Source organism: Sceloporus occidentalis, unplaced genomic scaffold (genome assembly GCF_023333645.1).
Source record: "Sceloporus occidentalis isolate IW3139 unplaced genomic scaffold, rSceOcc1.0.p SCAF_48, whole genome shotgun sequence".
NCBI classification, from domain to species: domain Eukaryota; kingdom Metazoa; phylum Chordata; class Lepidosauria; order Squamata; family Phrynosomatidae; genus Sceloporus; species Sceloporus occidentalis.
Genome location: NW_028317028.1, coordinates 2,991,638 through 3,012,594, shown reverse-complemented (window position 1 = coordinate 3,012,594; position 20,957 = coordinate 2,991,638). Strand labels below are relative to the sequence as shown.

At 37.6% G+C, this 20,957-nt stretch overlaps 1 protein-coding gene and 1 pseudogene across 1 annotated transcript; one reads left to right on the top strand and one right to left on the bottom strand.

Moving 5' to 3' along the window:
- Nucleotides 1-5,433: 5,433 nt before the first annotated feature.
- LOC149289105 (diablo homolog, mitochondrial-like) lies at nucleotides 5,434-12,710 on the top strand. Its single transcript, XM_089491095.1, has 6 exons — nucleotides 5,434-5,483; nucleotides 6,115-6,229; nucleotides 6,603-6,731; nucleotides 7,861-7,971; nucleotides 10,423-10,519; nucleotides 12,475-12,710. The coding sequence occupies exons 1-6, from the start codon at nucleotides 5,434-5,436 to the stop codon at nucleotides 12,708-12,710; spliced, it is 738 nt and encodes a 245-aa protein (XP_089347221.1).
- A 6,845-nt stretch (nucleotides 12,711-19,555) lies between these two features.
- Nucleotides 19,556-20,553, bottom strand: LOC149289104 (N-acetyllactosaminide beta-1,3-N-acetylglucosaminyltransferase 4 pseudogene; annotated as a pseudogene).
- Between the last annotated feature and the right edge of the window lie 404 nt (nucleotides 20,554-20,957).

Here is a 20,957-nt window from a genome sequence, read left to right as displayed (position 1 = left end):
ATAATGCTGGTTCTCTGACCACACCTAGTCCATTAGTAATTGCACAGACTAAAGACAAGATCATTACTGTAGGATCTGGGGATTAGCAAGCAGGAAGAGGATCAGGCAGCATCAACAAGCTGCCAGAAAGCAGACAATCACAGCTACAGGGGAGAAGGGAGCCTCATGCAAGCAAACATTACGTTTGGAATAAAAAACACATTTTAAGGTAAGAATTTGATGGGGAAAAGCAATTTGAGAAGCAATATGATTTTATTAGAAAACTTCTATTTAAAGTATGGAAATGTATGTTATGTATAGCTACATGTATTCATATCTATTGAACTTTGTTTGCATTAATTTGCTTTCCAGTTATAGAAAGCAGTGATCCATATATATATAGAAATGCACATTTTAATTCACAAGTTTCCCCAATGCGTATGTATATATCTAAAATAAATAGAAAATAAAAGTATAATTTTAATAAGTGAACAATATCAGTTTAACTAAATTTTTCCATGGAAATTTTTTTTTCCATTTTGGAAAAGAACAAAATGTAATGTAAATCTATAATTATGTTTGAGTTGTGCAAGACAGCGTTGATCCTTCTCACACTACTTTACAAGTACATTATAAGCAATTATAACATTAAATATTAAAGCTCCTGCCCTTGGATAGATAGATTTATGTTTACTGCAAGCTGATGGCAGCGAACCATCAACCCCATAAAGGGAATAGACTGACAGGATGGTTTTATCATTTCTTCCTGTAACTTCTTTACATGGAAAATATTAAGAAATAAAAAAAATATAACCCTCTCTGGTAATAGAAGCACCAGACAGCACACCTTAAATTTCCCATGGAATTTAAAGTAACAAAATGTAATTATTATAAATAATAAGTCTATGTAATTCTGTTACATAGTGGATGGGGCTTCATAACTAGAAACTAGAATAAGTTACCGGTATTTCTGATTTTAAATTTCACAAGAGACTTGCTAAACTTTTACTTTGCCTACCTTATTTTTACTGATCATTTTTGTTATGTTCTGTTTCTAACATTTAAATAAAAAAATTGCTAAATAGCTATTTTATTACTGGGGAAATAGATTGCATGCCATATGTTTCTGAAACTACTATTTTTAGTATTTCTTTTATCTGAATACCCTGTATGTTTGAACTATGGGTCTTTTGTATACACAAATATAGTATACACGTTTTAATATGTGGTTTCATTTTCTTTCCCTATAAACTAGCAATGTTTGATATTAATAAAAACTTTGACTTGTGAACAGTGCTTGTTATGCTAGAAGAACTTTGATATACCCCTCCCCGGTAAGCATTGTCTATCAATACTCCGTGCGCACAATGAAAGCTCATTAGGGTTTGTGTCTGTACGTCCAAATTGTTATGTTATACAGTACTTGTTGTGTCCTGTTTGCCCTTTGTACGGCACCACTGAATATGATGGCGCTATATAAATCAATGACTAATAATAACTTGTTCTTTGTCTAGGGTGATAGCAGCTCCCAGTCGCAGGTGCTTATGGCTCCCAGGCACTCGTTCGCTGTCCACTACCTGAAAGTGCTGAAGGAGATGCTGGCTTTCGTGCTGTTCAGTTACACTGTTTTGATCGGAGCTCTCTTGGTGGCCGGATGGACAACTTACCTTCTTGTCCTAAAATGACCAAGCCTGCTTGTTCACCTTTGCATCTCCTAGAACAGGGGTCCGAAGGTTATGCGGATGTTTTATCTTTCAAGGACAAGAAATAATGACTCTTCAAAGTAAAGACTGCCGGAGTTCTACTATATGTTAATAATAATTCTGATGAAGATATCGGTATAACTTATTTCCACATTTAATTTATTAATGCAAAATACTACTTAATTATTTATATTTAGTATCAAGTAAGCACACCATTATCATATATATATATATATATATATATATATATATATATATATATATAATGTATTAAAAAATTGTTACAACGCTTGCAGCACAAAGAATGTAATAGATCCATGTTGATTTAGGGAGTGGAAAAGCTTTTTTAGCACTATGATTGTTTTTATATAGGGTGAAGACATAAAATAATTAATAATAGCACAAAGCAAATGTCTGTCATTCCCGCTGGATTTGTTATTGTCTTGTCTTATGACATTTTTGGATTACTCCCGAGGTACTCACAGTTCAGTACTTTTATGAGGATGAATTTTGCTGAATTTAACCAGGAATATTTTAAAGCTTATAGCACTTTATTTTCTGATGTTATATTGAAAGAATACACTTGTATAAAAGACTTGTCACAATACACAATGCCCATTTTCACTATATGTCTTAGGCTATTGTATATTATTATATATTATTTTCAAAAATGAATGTTTTATGGACATGTATACCATACGCATATAATATACCTTGTAATAAACATGGAAATTAACTAGGTTTAGCAGATTGCTTTTATTTTATTTACTTTTGTATTTTTTTTGTCCTTGTAGGACTTACCTATTCAGTGTTGTCCAACTTTGGAATATATCTAGAACATCATAATAATAATTGCAATAATAATAATAATAATAATAATAATAATAATAATGTATTTCTGAGAAAATAATGCTGGTTTTCTAATACTAGGTAGTTTAGGAGGTTTTTTCCCAAGGTTTTACTACTACATTATACATTTCTTGTGAGCGGTCTCTAGGCTGGAAATGAAGACTTCTTTTGGGAAAAAGAAGAATTATCCCCATCGCAGCTTAAAGCATAACTAAATTAATTGGGCATTGAAGTTCTATATTCATGTTTAATGCATATTACTGAATGAAAATTAGCGCAGGCATTCCTTAGTTACTGGAGTTAGAAAATGACACGTCCGCCTCATTTAACTCCTCCCCAGCTACATCTACTGAAAGCGAAGAGCATACTACAGTTGAAAACAATGGGCGTAAGCAGCAGCCAATCAGATGTATGGTATTATGTGATGTATGGTATGAAAATGTGATGTTTTCTAGCACATATGTGATTGGCTGCTGGTTCAAAATTAATTTGCAAGAACTTTACGTACTATTGCTTTCTGGTTTCGGTACAAACGAACAGGAGACGATAAAAGAACATGTTCCATGGAAAAACAAATATGTAGAATTCTGCATACACTACTTTAGCACTAAAGAGATTTTTGGTTTATTCCTTTTTGTTCCAGTAAACTTTTTTTGCAGACCCCAAGTCTATCATTGTAGACAATTGTGATATTTTGGGTGACATTCCCTGTTCAAACATTACACCCCTTACAAAGAACAATCACCAATGAGAAACTTAACAATAGGGGTGAAATTACTCAATAGGGAGGAATAATTATATGAACAAGTTAGAATGGGTGGTCAGCTCCTGCACACACATATATACTGTGTGTAGGTGTGTTTGTATATATGACTGTTAAATAGTGCCATTTGTCTTAGTTCCCAAAATAACATATTTTTACAGCTCTATGCCATACCACAACAGAATATTGGGGCTGACACTAGCTTTTTTATAATGAGTCATCCACTTGCTACTATCATATAGCTTACCATTCCTATGTAATGACACACATTAAATGTTCTGTAAAATATGCACTTCAAACTTTTTCTAACATTGTAACAAGTAAAACATCATGTGAATAACATGTGCACTCACTGGCCACTTTATTTTGTATACCTTGCTAGTACCGGGTTGGACCCCTTTTTGCCTTCAGAACTGCCTAAATACATTGAGTTGCTGCCATGTGATTGGCTGATTAGCTATTTGTGTTAACAAGCAATTGAACAGGTGTACCTAATAAAGTGACCAGTGAGTGTATATACTGTATGGTGACACTGCAAAGGCTGGGTGTATGTGCAGGGCTAGGCACCAACGTTACTCATGATGGACATTTACTTGGATCTGTGCTGGACAATTTAATGATGTTCTATGGACCTTAACAAACTTTGCCATGGACACTGGTGTCCTTGTACAGCCACTTTGCCTATCGTTGTGTATGTGGCTAATGCCTATTTGAAGTCACATAAAGACCACGCTTGTGTTTGAGTGTACTTCCGTAGAAATCACAATTTAGAGACCATATAACACATTAAAATTATAATACAGTTTCAGAAGAGGTAGACACAGCGGGGCTTGCAACTTAATTCTATAGCCATAATATGTTGTTTTCTGCTAATTTCAATATGGCATTACCCAGGGTCAGCCCAAGACATTGTGCTGCCTGTGTCCAAGGATCAAAGTCTGCCTCCTCCACACCAAAGCCATACCAAGCAAAACCATGTATACACCCATTATTTTATATCTTTATTTAATAAATTCACTCTTTCAAGCTCTCTCACATGCTCTTATCACACTCTCTCCCTCTCAGTGTCTATCTACCTTCTCCACCAACTCCTTCCGTGTCCCTGTCCCCTTCCCTGCAGCTGTGCTTCCTCTCTTGGCTCTTTTGTTATCTTTCTTCTATCACTTCTTCGTGAACCTGGCCTCCTGGTGCTCTTCGGCTAAAGGAGCAGAGTTTCTGGGCACAAACTCTCCCCTGATTGGAGGAACGGGGAGAAGCTGTCCTTATGGCTCCGCCTTTTTTGCGGAAGTGCACGGAGAGGCCAGAATAACGCAGATGGATTTGCGGCGAAAAAGTAGTGCAAAAACACTTCTCTTTCCCCACAAATCTATTGTATTACCTAAATATCTGTATGTTTAACATTGGCGACCCAATGTTCACAACCGATACAGATTTGATGTTTTAATTACTATTTTTTTCTAATCTATTAGAGATTTAGTTCCCACTACTAGTCCACTATTCCCCTAAACGGTGAAGGTGATATCTGTACATGTATTCTTATTTCCATCCTATCCCTGCCATTGACAGCTATAAAACAGCATTATACAGAAAGAAAAAAATAATAATTCTGGTGGTCACACATCCTATACATGTATCGGTTTCAAATCATAAGTGTGGCTTATGTCACCCATGACCAAGCATAACAGATACACTACAGTACATAAGCCATTAGTATAATACTGTTTTCCCTTTGAAATCCTGTTTTATTGTTTACTGTACATTAAAATGATATACGCTACCATTTAACTGTTTGGGTTAAATGTCTTTGGTTTTAAAAAGCTGGAAATGGCAGATTTATTTTCCATGTCTTATTTTGTAACTATTATTATATTTTTCCATTGATAATTTCATTTTTATTCTCTGCATAAACTGTAAAAAAGGAAGTAGATCCACAAAACCGGTTTTAGTACATCGACAGCAAATTTAATGTGCTGCCTGCCCTTATTTATATAAAGATTACTTCTTTACATTACTACTTTCTCACAAAACATCCTGGTGTGACTTAACCATGAGATAGCCTCAGCTTGGTGACATTCCTTCTGCGTACAGTCACAACCAGACACTAACGACCTGACGTCACTTCCGCTTGCCACACGAAACATGGCGGCGGTCAGTAGGCGGCTGATTTGGGGCTTTTCTTCCCTTCTCAGGTATTTTCATGATAATCTGCTTCTTTTACTTATTGGTTGCGTGTCACGGGCGCGTTCAATGTCATTTCTGTCAGATAAGGTGCGGTTATAGTCCTGGTAATGAAAAAGGTAGCGTCGGGGAAGCTTTGTTCTACGAAGAAGCATCTTGGGCAAACTGTGAATAGTGTCTGAGTTGTTAAGCTTCCTGTATATTGTTGTTCATATGCATATTCATAACTTTACACGAAGTTTATATGTGTTCACAGTATGAATAGTAACTATCCATATAGGCAAACGTACTATTACTGTGTGTAAGCATGAGTACACTGTGTATATTTTAGCTTCTACACATATATATATATATATACATATACATATATACATATATATACACACACACGTAGATAGTTGTAGCCTTAATTTAAGTCTGTCAGGTGAGCTGAATATTGGAAGAACGAGGTTATGAGCACAACGTTTTAAATCCAAATGAGGAAATAATGAGATATTTAATGCTTCTTTAAATGGTTTTGACATGCTCCATAAAACTGTTTTACTGTTAATGTTGTCGTTACTAAGCAGCTAAACTATAGTCATGTCCACATCTGCAAGTCTGGGCGGTGGTGTTAAAGTAAACTTATGATTGATTTTTCAGGCAAAGCTTGCCCTTTGTCCCAAGGGGAACCTGTATCCGAATTTTGAGAAGTCCATGGCTTAAAATGATTCCTGTGGGTGTTGGCACCAGCCTGTGTGCGGTTCCAGTCGGTCAGGTAACATAATGATTTGTAGATCTGCAAAACTATTTTACGGTATATGAATAGTAAAGCACATGCCACATATATGAGGTTTAATGATAAGGAAAAAGGAAAGGAGGCCGAGTGAGCACTGACTAACGTGATTACGCAGAAGCTGAGTTCTTCTTCGCTGTTAGGAACAGTACAAAGTCAAGATCAGAGCTGCTGCCGAAATACTTTTTGTCTCGCTATACATTCCCTTTGCAAGCTGTAGCCTTACATCTTCTGCTCCGTAAAATTGTAAAAAGAATTAGAGACCGAAACCATGAAACCCAGTTTATTATAATTGCTAATGAATCACATTGCATATTGTTTGTATTTACAGCTTCAGTTATGTTTGTTGTTTTAGAGGTCAGAACCCACTCTCTCCAATGAGTCCTTAATAAAGAGGGCTGCATCTCTGCTAACAGACAGTACACAAACCTTCCTGTCGCAGACGACGTATGCGCTCATTGATTCACTAACAGAATACACCACGGTAAGACATGCCCATTGTATATCTAGAGGGTTAAGGTAAAGACTATTGGTATTTTTAACAGGATTTTTGTGAAAAGTTGTGCTATCTTCATAGTAACTTGTTGAAAAGGCAAAATTGGATGACATCAAAAAGCTTTGGCTCCACTTAGTTTCAACTTAGAAAAGGTTCTGTTCCACTTACACAAAACACTTATTGCAATCTCTGCTATTAAATATGCAATCCATCGATGCACTTTAATGCATATCATAGCTGTGTGGTCCCTTTACATTTTTGTGGTGGTGTTTTTCCATATTAATTGGTGGGGTACTGTAGAATCCCCCCATATGTATTTGTCAATTTCCCCACCCCAGCTATTTTACATGCAGGGGATGTCTTCCCCGACCACATCTTCTTGCATGTGATGTACTTGTTGCCAGTAAGCTCCAGCAGTGGCTTGGTAAACACTGCAGGCGGTGGTCTGTGCACACCCCTGTGTGCAGGTGCAGCAACTGTTCTCAACGAATTTAAGGCAGGGGTTCTCAAACTGCGGCCCTCCAGCTGCTGCAGGACTACATCTCCCATACTCCTCAGCCAGCCCCTTAGCTGAAGGAGCATTATGGGAGATGTAGTGGCTTTCCTGCCGCTAACTGGCAGTGTCAAGAATAGCCAGACCTACAATGATTTTAGAGACCTATACTTCATGATGTTTACTGTAAACAATTTACACGTTTGAGTGTCTTATGTACACCACTCTATTTAATTTGTCCAAATGTGGCCTTCCATCTTTATAACAGGGAATTATTTCTCTTCTATTTATTTTTTCGCTTCAATATTATAGTATCTTTTTTTTTCTTAAGGTCTTATTTATAGTCTTCCTTTCTAGGGTGCTGCATGAGTGATTTTATATAATATGCAAAAGATATATGAGGAAAGGGAGAAACAAACACTGTGGAGCTGTTATTAACATTGAGATATATATATATATATATATATATATATATATATATATATATATATATATATATATACTTAATGGAAATAAACTTTGGAACTCACCGAGACCACAGCTGTTAAGTTCCCACTTTCAAAGCAGGTACTTGGCATACTCATCAGGCCACACCAGTAAGTGTCCGCTTTCCCCTGTTTGCAGGCTGTGTACACACTGATCTCGCTACAGCAGAGATACACTGCACTTCTTGACAGAATGAATCCAAATGAGGAAAGCACCATTTGGCAGGTGATTGTTGGAGCCCGTGTACAGGTAATCTGTTATTTAAATGTCTGGAACTTTTATATATGTTTATATATGTTATGTTACAAAATAGTCCATTATTTATGTAGCCATTAGGTGGCTCTTGAAATTTAAAACCGTACCATGTATCCTGTGCAAGAATTCCATAGGCTGTATTATAAACATCACTGGATTAAGATAGCTCTTAAATATGTAAATATGTATATTCACATCATGGAGTACCAGGTTATTGTATGTGTAGCATAGAGTGTCATGCTCTATTAACCCCTTAAGGACCGGGCTCATTTTTCGTTTTGTACCCTGTGGGACCGAGGCTGTTTTGACACTTTTGTGGTGCTTGTGTTCAGCTGTAATTTTCTCCTCACCCATTTAGTGTACCCACATAAGTTATATATTGTTTTTTTCAGGACAAGATGGGCTTTCTTCAGATACCATTATTTTGATCGTATCATCTTATTTACTATAAAAAAAAATAAAAAAACATGGTGAAAAATTGAAAAAAAAACACATTTTATGACTTTTATTTGAAAAATCTTTTACTCACCTAAAAAAGCAAGTAAAAAAACTAGCTAAATAGATTCTACTACTTGTCCTGAGTTTAGAAATACCCAATGTTTTTATGTTTTTTTGCTGTTTTTTGTAAGTTATAGGGCAATAAGTACAAGCAGCGTTTTATGATTTCCAAATCTTTTTTAACAAATCTGGTCAGTCTGCCTCCATCTCCTCTTTGGAACATCTTTGAAGCCGGTTAACTCAATTTAACCCATTCAAACCATATATTTTTGAAAACTAGACACCCCAGGGTATTCCAAATGCTGTTATTTTAACCCTTTCCATGCACCAATTATACAACTACACTTTGTCAAACTTTGTAATAGTAATTTTTTTTCTTTTTTTCCCCACACAAATTGTACTTTAGTTATAGATATACAGGTGCTGGTATATGTCACTGTCAAACAACACCCCAATATGTGTTCAGCAACATCTCCTGAGTACAGCGATACCCCACATGCATGGGTTTGTCAGATTGTTTGGCTGGTAAAAGGCTACTTTTGGGGCATGCGTAATTCAGGTGGTCATTTGGTCATTGTGCCTCCCTCTCCTTTTTGGAATATCTTTGAAGCCGGTTAACTCAATTTAACCCATTCAAACCATATATTTTTGAAAACTAGACACCCCAGGGTATTCCAAATGCTGTTATTTTAACCCTTTCCATGCACCAATTATAGAACTACACTTTGTCAAACTTTGTAATAGTAATTTTTTTTTTTTTTTCACACAAATTGTACTTTAGTTATAGATATACAGGTCCTGGTATATGCCACTGTCAAACAACACGCCAATGTGTGTTCAGGAACATCTCCTGAGTGCAGTGATACCCGACATGCATGGGTTTGTCGGGTTGTTTCAGATTTAAAATGCCACATTTGGGAAGTGCGCTTTTTTTCTCCATTTTGGTCAGTCTGTACCTATGCCCTATCTTTGAGCTAGGCCACTCCAATTTACCCCATCAGCCATTTTTTTATATATTAGACACCCCTTGGGTATTTGAAGTGCTTTTATTTTAACTCTTTGTTGAGATTTTTGAGAAATTTTAGCACTTGCTCAAAATAATAAACTTTATTTTTTAATTTTATTTTATTTTTTTAATACTTTTTTAATAGTTTTTTTTACACATTTTGCTGGTACTGGATGGTTCATCTAGTGACATCACTGCATAATTATTTTTAAATGTTAGCAAATTTTTTTTAATTTTTTTTTTCCATTTTTTATTTATTTTTATTTTTTTTGAATATTTTACTAATCACATAGTGATTAGAAAGCTGGGCTCCATTGACTTCCATGGTTGAATGCAGTACCTGTATTCAACCAGCAAGTGGAGCCAGTTCTCTAGAGGGTCTGGAGACCCTCTAGCGAACTTTTTCGTCTTTATTGTTTTATTTCCCGGGCCGCCGCCATCTTGCTTGATGGCGAAGATCACCGGCAGCGGGGGCTGTGACCGCTCTCCGGAGCGGTCACAGCCCACCCAGAGGTAAGTGTTTGGTGTCGCTGGATGCCTCCTGATCGAGGCATTCCAGCGACACCATTTAAGTTTAGGAGGCGATCGTTGATCGCCTCCTAAACGCTTTTAAAACGGGCGTCCACCGCCATACAATGTATGGCGGCTGTTGACGCCCCGGGGAGGGGCCAGACATGGCCCCCGATGCCGATCTCGGCCTTGCTGAATGCCTCGACATCAAGGCATTGCAGCAAGGCCGTTTAAGCGAAGAAAGTGATCCTTGATCACTTTCTAAGCTTATTTAATTTTTTGACGGTTCAGGACCGTCAAAGGTCATTTAGTGACCTTCTTGTTATGACGGTCCTGAACCGGCAAAGGTCGCGAAGGGGTTAATAACAATTCAGTTAGTAGTATACTTTTCGGTTGTTCATAGTTCTTATATTAAATTGTATCTTTTTCAGATGAAGAATCTAAAGGAGCAGTACTTGAGGTATGAGTCTAGCTGGGAGCGTGCATTGAGTCTCTCAGAGATGGCAGCAGAAGCTGCTTACCAGGCTGGTGAGTAGCCACATTCAGAAGATATGGTCTACATTGGGTCTGCAGTATTCATCCCATATTTTACATTGCGTACGCTCACACACATTTTAACATACAGCTTGTTTAAATTCTTAGATTTTTATTTTGACATTAAAATGTTTAAAACAAATATATCGAGTAAACATAGCTTGACGCACCCCTGGGATGTATGGAATAATGTATATAGAGCTTGCATATTAGAAAACGTGTCCTTGTGCAGGGAGCTGTAGGAATCCATTTGTTGACAGTGTTTACCTTGGATCCTTTTGATGTTTTACAAAACGTGTACTTTGGGACTACTTTTAAAATGTTACGGACTCTCAAAAGTGCATATATATATATATATATATATATATATATATATATACATATATACATGCAAAGCACCAGTGATTTCCCCCCCTCCTGAGTTGGCCCTACCTGGCAAATGTAATGTGGGGGATTTCTTAAAACTGTCAGCTACTGAGAAGCTATCAACTATCCAGCAAACTTCCTCTTTAGAGAATACATTTTTTAACATTGGTTTTTTTTTTTAAACTTCCCCCGTTATATGCAGAGTGTCTCTTGGATTAATAGCATCTATAGAAAATCAAATCTATAGAAAAGCACGTTTTGCTTTATACTGATCCCAGCAGAGTTCCGTTGTGAACTCTGCTGCTAAAGGTGAATGCACATGGAGATGTGAATACATACACGGTAGAGCAATCACTGTCAGGAGACAGAAATACCACTGATGTACTTTCCAGGTATCTGCTGTCTAAATGAAAGGCTGCTCTTTTTGCTTAAAGAAGGATATAAATGAGAAAGAAATGCACAGCTTGCCTCATCAGGATAGCCTTTTACCTATCCACACATCTTTAATTTCCTTCACTGTACTAACCTTTATTTGCTTGAAGAAAATGTGACACACCCACTACTCTCTTGAAGATTAAATGGTTTCTTACATTAAACACACTTAAACTGCTGACCCTCCAATTTTAGTCTCAGACCTATTGTTCTAATATGGCTTCCTTCCTTGGAATATACTTCCCTACTGGTCTTCTTTTAACCCATTTTATGTCTGTCATGCCTCTCATGTCTCTTCACTCATTTATCATCTTATTTTCATCTGTAAATGTCATTACATAGGGTTATTTCGGAATGTAATGTAAGGAAATGTAGACATGCATGCAAAAAGCATATAGATATCCTGACTACATGTCAAGAGCAAGGGCAGATAAAGGTCTTGGAGTATATCTATAACTCAGAATATTTATATCCTTCTGGACATGTAGTCTCTAGTACTGTGCTGTTCTCTGGCTGAAGTCTGATAAGTGATCTCTGCAAACACTGCATCAGCTCAACTGCTTTAATTTCTTAACACAAGATCTGCAGTTTTGCAGTTCCAAATCCCGTATTAAAATAGGCATTTAATTTTCAATAAACTAGTATTATATCCCTTTTATTTTCCATAGTTTTGTTAAAAGTTTTATTCAGGTGCATATGTAATCGCTTGCTTTGGGTATTTGCTTTATAGCTCCTCCACTCCTACATCACACGGGTCAAGCACAGCGTGAGCTCCAGATAATAGCTAAAGCAAAAGATATGAAAATGATTGTGGGAAAAATGTTTTGTTTTATTTCATTTTGTTGTAGTCAACATCATTTATCAGCAGACCCAGAGACTGCCATTGTTGTCGGTTATGTGATATTTTGTGTAACTTTCCGTGCACCGTTACCACACTAAGCTGATTCTTTATGGCAACGCTAATGAAGTCTGTTCCATGGACTTTCATTAGTCAGTGTCAGGCTGGTTGATTGAGACTGAACCATTGTATTGTTTACTGCAGGCAAGAAGTTAGGGTATTTGTCTAGTAGACTAGGCTAGGATAATGGAACTAGAACCCAGACAAATTGGCCGAAATGGAGCTGCCTGAAAAGCCTCTTCTTTATTTACAGGTGCAGACCAAGCTTCTGTCACAGTCCGCAACCACATCCAGTTGGTACGATCTCAGGTGCAGGAGACTCTGGAGTTGGTGTTGAAGGCTGAGGCCCAGCTGGCTGCTGCAGTAACAGAGGAAATAAGAAGAACTGTCACAGAGGACGACGACGACAACAAACCCGCTGGTGGAGGAAGCCCAAACAGCAGCCAGTCGGAAGAGGAAATCCCTGAAGCATATCTTCGTGAAGATTAAATTATGCTGTCTAGCGTTATCCCCTTATTTGCTGACAATGAGCATTGGCATGTAAGCCCACCAGGAACACTATACGGGTAGTGAGCTTAAGTCTAACCTTGAATGGAAATTGCAAAGGGGTCAGTGATGTGGAAACAAATAACCTATTTCAACTATTTACCAGTGATATAATTACTGGATTGAACAGTGTTGCCTCATTACACAAAAAACTCCTTTGTCTCCCACTGTATGCCTAGCTTGTGTTACTGTAAAGCAATGTGAAAGAAATGTGATGCTGAAGCAGTCCTAAAAAGAGACTGTCATGGCTATCAATTTCCCCCAGCTGATGAGTGAATTGCAAGGGTCTATTCAAGACTCCTAGAATAAGCGATGAACTTGAGTTTTTTGTCCCTTTGTGTCCTGTTGATTATGGAATCAGTGTCTTTCTTTCCTTCCATATCACAAATAGCAGCCTTCTAGACTTAGCACCAACAAAGTCTTGCTTCCAGATGCACCATATTGCAAGTTCAGTCAGTGGATTAAGTGCCTTACAGCAAGATTGCATTTTCAGTATTAAGGCGCTTACCATGTTAAGGCACTTTTTAGTACTGTGTTCCAGCAATGGCAACACAGAATGGGCTTTGTATGTTGAGGGAGTCTTAAAAGGAAAAACAGCACTGAAAACGAAAGTGTTATTGTATGATTCTGTAAGTGTTTGGGTGGTCGGTTAAACTAATTTGAGTTCTTCAAGGGTTTACAATAATGTGTTGAAATTAGGAGCCATCTATAAACTTCTACGTAAAACGCATAACAATGTTAGTTGCCGATTTATTCCTTGTTCATGGAACGCAAAGCATGTTTATAGACAAAGAGCAGTTCTGGTGCAAAGTTTTAAAAGTGGTGCTGTCACCATACCAACTTACAATGCAGAGGACAAAGCATTTATTGCAGTTTTGTAAATAACTTTTATATTTTTCATTTACATGTCCGCTAAGTGTCTTTTGCATACTTTCTAAACATAGCACTGGGGTACAAATTCCTTTTCGGACGTAAGGCAGCAGACTTATCAAGAAACTTGTTCCACGTTTACACCACACCAGGAACGCTCATTGTACGTTAACCCCTCTAGTCCGTTACCTCTCTAGAGGCACTAATATAACACAAGTAATTCGGACATTATGCAACTTTGATGGTTTTTGCTTGAAAACGGGCAAATGTTTAACCGCTATGGAATGACACAATATTTTGTTCATTTTCAGAGCCACATTTCAAAGTTTGATGAAAGAAAGATGTTTAAATGTAATTTTGCAGGATTATTTTTGCTTTAAAACAGCACAGTCTTTGATACTGAAATTAAACAGGCACTTAATTTTTTTTACAATCTTTAATACTAAAATTAAAACAGGTATTTAATTTTTTACATTCATTAATATACTATTTCTAGACAAATTTGTGCTATTATCAGGTAAGAGAAGCAATCTGCATTATATTATTCTTGCAGGAATTAGGGATGCTTTACTAATAATTACAATATCCTAGAGTGAGTCTTGTGTGATCCTCATTTACTTAATAATACCAGACATTAAAAGCCTTTTTAATGTACGTTTGAATTAAATAACACAATTTACATGTGTCAACAATAAACTGTGTAGCTTGTCTTAACAGTTTTCTGCAGAAACTACCATAATGTTTTGTTCCTACTGTGCATGCTCCAATTGTTTTGAAACAGACACAATGTTTCCCATATGCGACTAAAATGTATTTGCCAACATAAAGTGGTTTTTCCAGTGTTGAGATTTTTAGTGTTTGCCTTCTATCGTTTTATAGTAACCCGAGGGCTCATTTACTTACACCGGGTACTATACATATACATTCAGTGGCAAATCTTAAATTCGCTTTTTGTGGAGGTGTAGTTATACAATTCTATACACAAGGTGACTACTCCTTCACCTAATGCTAAGTGACTCATGCTAAATAAATAGACATGCTTTCATATGTATTGTTTAATCCTTTGAGTGCTGTGAGTTGGTGGCACACTTTTCATTGTGCAAGACCTGACCAATGTTCGTAGTTTTGCTGTACCCATTACTTAAGGAAATTATACAGTGTGTGCCAAAAGTAGGTACACAGTACTGACCAGGTCATGTTTAATCTCTAAGGTGCTACATTGCTAAAACCTGCCATCGTTCTCAATGCCTGTACAGAACGATGATAAAATACCATGATCTGATTAGTACTATGCGTGTGTGTGTATAGTTATTTTTTTCTTTTCAGGACAGGTAACACTATTGATAGACAAACACAAAATATGAGGGAAACATACATTATATGTAGTGGTAAATACAAGTGGATTGCACATAAAGCCATTTTAGGTGATCCCTTTCCCCTACCCCATCTTTATAAAGATTCCTGAAATTAACAACAGATTAGGCCAGCACCAAATCAGGTGCACAGCACCCAGGTGGCAGGGAGCTGACAAGAGAGAGGGTCGCTGAAAACTGAGTGGGAACTTTCTGCTCCTGACTGCAGTGGCGGGAACGCAATGACTCCTTCCCCATTCGGGGTGCTGGCGCTTGATGCTGAGTGCCAGAATATGACTTCATATCCCGGCGCTCAGCAGTGAAGCAGCGCGCACCACAACTGAAAAGTGAGACATCGTGCTCTCCCTGCAGGACTTCAGCAAGGTAAGTGAATAAGAATGAGGGTGGGGTTGAGAAAGTGGAGAGAGTAAGAAAATGGGTGAGAAAAAGAAAGGTGGTCCCATGTGTACAATCTGGGCGCAGATCGCTATATAATGATAGGAGTCCTACTGTTGGGTTGATGGGAGTTGTTGTATACCATCGTCAGGCTCAGTATATATTGGTGGGAGTTATGCTGTATCACCTTCAGTGTCAAAATGAGAATAAATCACTACATCTGAGTTTGTTTTTTTTAACGCTGTAGTTCCTATATCATCAATGGCCTTGTTATTTATCTACTGGGCACAAAATGGCATCAACAAGCTGTTTGGGGGCAAACACGGCCCTGACAAACTGTTTTGGCACAAACATGGCACTGACAAGCTGGGGGCAAAGCTGGAAATGTGGGGAACGACATGTTACAAGGTGAAGCGGTGGACGCTGTAGAAAATGGGTGTGGTTCAATGGGTTGTGCTTAAGGGGAGGGGTTATCCATATTGCCACACCCATTTAGGGGGCACCAAAAAAAATTGCACCCAGCCATCAGTGACCCTGCAACAGATGAAAGATGATAACAATGGGCAGTGAATGATTGTGCAGATCCTGAGTACAGGAAATGAAGATGCCCTCACCAATATCTAATTTACATATACAGTTAAATAGCAATAACTTCGGTAGTGATTGATCAATTCCTCATTCGGTAAAGAAATTGGGACCTGCTCCTTCATGCAATTTACTGAGAATGTATTTAATTTACCGACATTTGTATATTTTTAGCACAAGTGAATCATTTCATTCGCTGTGAGATTTCCTTTTTCTTGCTTGTGTGTTTCAGATCATTGCATCGCTGCAAGTCGTGGTTTTACTAACGCCCACCATATATTATTACTAGTATCAGATTAAAAAAATAAGTTAAAAAATACTAGGTTATTTTAATCTTTAAAAATATTTGCATAACAGGGAGCTGCAATGTATGTGCTCTAGTCGTGTTATTTTAGCTGAGTCGGCTAATCATACCGCCTGGGCTTAACAATAAAATCACCCGGCCAGACACTCAGACTAGCGAAAGTTACGACAGAACAAACTCTATTAGCATTACCATAAATAATCAGCTAGGATGTGGTGCTTGAGCAGGAAAAGTCACCTGCAATTTCACATTTGGCAATAATATCACCTAAAAAAAGTTTATTTTATACAAAATTCGATAAAACCAGGTTTTTTTTCAATGCTAACCTACATTACTGTATACAGTAAATTCATTTTACGCTCAAGGCAAAAGATTTTTTTCTCCATGGAATATGGAAGCTCACAGATGGATGGCCGGACAGTCTTCTGTAGTAGAAGAAAGCAGAATTTATGGTTCCTTTAAGGATGGCAAGATGGTCAACTTCTAATGCAGCAAAGCTTCTCCAATGGCCAGTGACATGGTCATCATCCTGCTTGACGGAGGGGGTTAAGTTTGAAGGCATTATTTACTTTTCATGAGACATACCATGGACGGTCATCCAAACAATTCTACTTTTGACTCATCTATGCACATTGCTTCAGAATTCTTTTAAGGGAACCCCCACCTTTTTTTAATTATTAGTATCAGATTAAAAACCGTTTAAAACAGTTCTGTTTTTGCGTAGCAATGTTTTCACAGCTGCTTATTAGCCACTTGTAGGATTTGTTTTCCAACTTCCCCTTTTAAACTAGATAAGCATTCACTTTCTTATTCTTATTATGAGACACTGCCACGATTCACTACTTACCAAACTGTCTGTCTTTGGTCAATATGGTGTTGACAATCAACCTCAAAAGTCTTAAAATTATCGTGTAACCTTTTCAAGGTTCCTGAACACTCATGCAAACCTTTGAACGTTGCACAATCTGGCTTTGGAACCTTGTGCACAAGCAACTTCAATCTGATGGCAAGGACCAACTTTGATCAGATTTATAGCGGGCAAGGCTTTTTCACACCATGTTTGAGGACCTAGCACATAGAAAGTCCCTCTATACATTACTATAAGCCACAAGCTTATCTGGCCAAAAATAACGTGAAACAGGTATATAGAACTGTTAGTACTTTAAAATGCCACGTTGCCTCAAACGGTTGAGGCAACGTGGCATTTTAAAGTACTAACAGTTCTATATACCTGTAGCGGCCCAGAGTTCTGCAACAGGATTCTATGTCATCCCGTGGTTTCCGAAGGCTGATTGAAAGATAGCGATAAACAACACTTGGCTTCATGGGTTCACTCACCTCAGCATCCCTGCAGCACTCCTTGTCATTTTTTAATCAATGCAAGCTTGTGAATAGGTTATAGGGGTCCTGGGGAAATCCATTAACAAATCAACAAAGTCCAGATAGTTGTAGCAGATGATCTTTCTTCTTACAAATAAAATATAGGAGAGGAGATAAAGGGAAACAAGCCTAAACATCAAAATGCTTGTTACTTGGTTATTATATAATTATATATATATTTCCACGGACAGTACAGGCACGGCTTTCTTTTGAAATGTGTATTGAATTTATGTATATATATATATATATATATATATACACATACATACACAAAATTATTGATTTAATAAATTTTAATTTATTGCTTTTTACATATTTTTTTTTATAGGGGGGGGGCACTAGTATAGCCATGAACTCTTGTGGCAGTTATCAGCTTTTGTTTTATTTTACTAGCATCCCACCCAGTTTATCCCACAGAGTATGTTACTCTATATCACTGGCTGTTCCAGGGGCCAATTCCTGCCCATAGGCAGCAATTATATGTTAACTTTAGTTTCTTCCTGCTAGGGTTGGTGCCGAACCATCTACAGCCAATTAACAGCTTGCTCGTTTTTGGTGTTGTTTTTTTTTGAGCAGTAAATGCACAGGTTCTTGGCTTCCACCTGGACCATACAAGATAGCTCAGGAACAGATCTGTATGCTGCTGTACACAGCAGAAGTGTTTTTACGGGATCACGTCTAGCAATCTCTGATAGGGGATCCTATAGTGCCATTATGTACATAGCTCTTGTGGAAGAGCTACATACCACATTACAGTGGCACTCAGAGGGTTAAAAGGCAGTGGGGAGTAGCAGCAGTCAATCGCGTGTTAGTTAAATACATACTTAAATTCAGCTAACATACATACAATTGTCTGTCCCTACTCCCTTCGATTTTAAGGGGGGGTTCTACTCAGCATTAGAAAGAAGTGTACCTACAAATGCTTCCTGTTTTTGAAAGAGGCACCCATGAAACATGTGCTCCTTGTTTTTCAGCTCCCCTCAATCTGCCTCTGTATTGTTAGATGGCCTGAATCTTCCCGGAAATTATTAGAATCAATCATTTACAATTTTGCCAAACTCATATGTTTCAGCCAGGAACACTTGTTACATATAATGCAAAACCAGTCACTGAGAGGTTGGTGGAACAAGCTTCTCAAAATGTTCCTGTGTTCTTACATTTTATTCTTTAAATTACAGTGTTTCTTTACATATACATTTCAAACATAGGTACAGACCTCTTCCGTCTGGTATTTGTATGCAGGGTCGGTGTATTTTAATGTTTCACCCTCTCTTTCTTTCTCCTGTTAAGTACCGGTTGCAAATCCCAGACATAACGCTATAATAATGGCTAACGAATAGGAAAATCCAAACAGAAAAACTATTTCAAGCAGAATGAAAGCTAAAACATATTGCACGACAAATACAAAGGCGTACATAGTGAAGCTTTTCATACTGTACCTTATTCTGATTTAACCCCTAAAAACAACAAAAAACAAAGGACAGTGAAGCTAAATTCAAAAAATACCATAACTAAGGGGAAAGAACCCACACATACTATAGACAATAGGGAAAAGGATTCTTGCTTTTGTTTTTCGGTCTTGTTTGGAGGGACAAGTCTCAAAATAAATGCCATTTTGAAAATCAAAGACAATTAAAATCCCAAGCTTAAAAATAAGGTTATTCTATAGGTACTATCCGCCAAGTGTATTCAGTGGGAATTACATCAATCTAGAAGTGGCTGTGCTCATGCAGAAAAGAGGCATCAACCACGGAGAACTCAAAAGGCCTAACTGAGCAAACAAACCAATAATGTACAGAATTGAAATTACCCGACCTGTAATACAGTACTTTATGGGATGAGAAAACAAGTCTCTGGTGCTCATCAAATCACAACACATAATAATACAATTTTTGCTTGCGTCACAAAGTTCTCTTCAACTGTGCACACCTCATCGCCTTATCTTTCACCAAAGTCCACATAATCCACATTTCTGTAGGATTTAATTTGTGCACCAACATAAGGCCTTTATACAAGCATGGGTCAAATGGATTCCAAATGTTTTAAAACCTGCATGAAATTGCGGTATCACTTTCATCTTTTCTAGACACATGCCCACAAAAACGTCATCTATTGGAAAGAGGTCGGTGGTTTCAGCGGTGGTATGAAGACGGTGAGTAGTCCTTCTTGACATAAGGTAGCCGCCACCACCAGCATATAAAGGGTAATTGATTCCACTGTACATAGAATGCGGGATGAAATATTTCACTTGGGTGTTACGGATGGGGATAGCATTTCGGATCACATCGCCAACTAAGAAGTCATCATCTGGATTCAAATCTTCAAGAAACTCAACAATGTTGTACGTGTTGATAAAGACATCATCATCTCCCTTCAACACAAATTTAGCACGTGGACAATCATTGGCAAACCACTGTAGAAAATGTATCTCCTTAAGTGTAAGATTAAAAAAATTGTCAACAAAGTCCCACTGGATTAGGTCCTTAAATTCGGCGCTTTCATAAGCCAGAAGTTGGTGGAGTGATTTAGAGGGTGAATTGGCCTCAGTTTTACCGAGTAGGAACAATAGTTTGATCTTGCGGTTCTGAAAGTCTTGCTGCTTTCCCCATGTATTCCTGATAGCGATGCGACGGTCTATATTAATAGGAAGAGACTTGATGGCCAATACCAAAAAGATACCGTCGTCACATTTTTGGGGCTTCAAGAGTGTGGAAAAATTGCGGCAGTGTTTGTACATTAGGAATAAACGGTGAGAATGAGGAAGAGGTTCTGAAGCATTGATTGCAGATATATTTGGAGAACAGCGAATTGCTTTTTTCGAACGAGGAGCCCAGAAAAAATGTTTTTGCTTTATTTCTACCGGTTGTTTAGAGGCGACAGAATTTAAACTGAACTTCATCTCTTTTTGGAAATAAACAAAAAGGCCAAATATTGATAGAGAAAAACCATAGAGTAAAAAACTTCGAAATCTTGGAAACATTGCTGGGCTGAAAGTTTCGACTTTCTGCGGTGCAAATAAAAGAACAGACAGTATTAAATTCTAAAATTAGGTTCTTATTGCGCATCGACAAAAGTTCTAATAATGTTCTAGCAACAAACATCTAGTAACATGCTGATTTCTTGTACGATTAAAAAGGGACACAGCATCCATCATGCATTAGTGCAAATAAAACAGAGTGGTCCCTTTAAATTTGTGTGGTGCCCCTTATAAATGAATGGAGGAATTCTGGAGAATCCCCCTCAAAGGAATGCTTTGTTTCCTTCCCCGCTAGCTACTTGGCACAAAGTAGCTAGGGGGTCGAA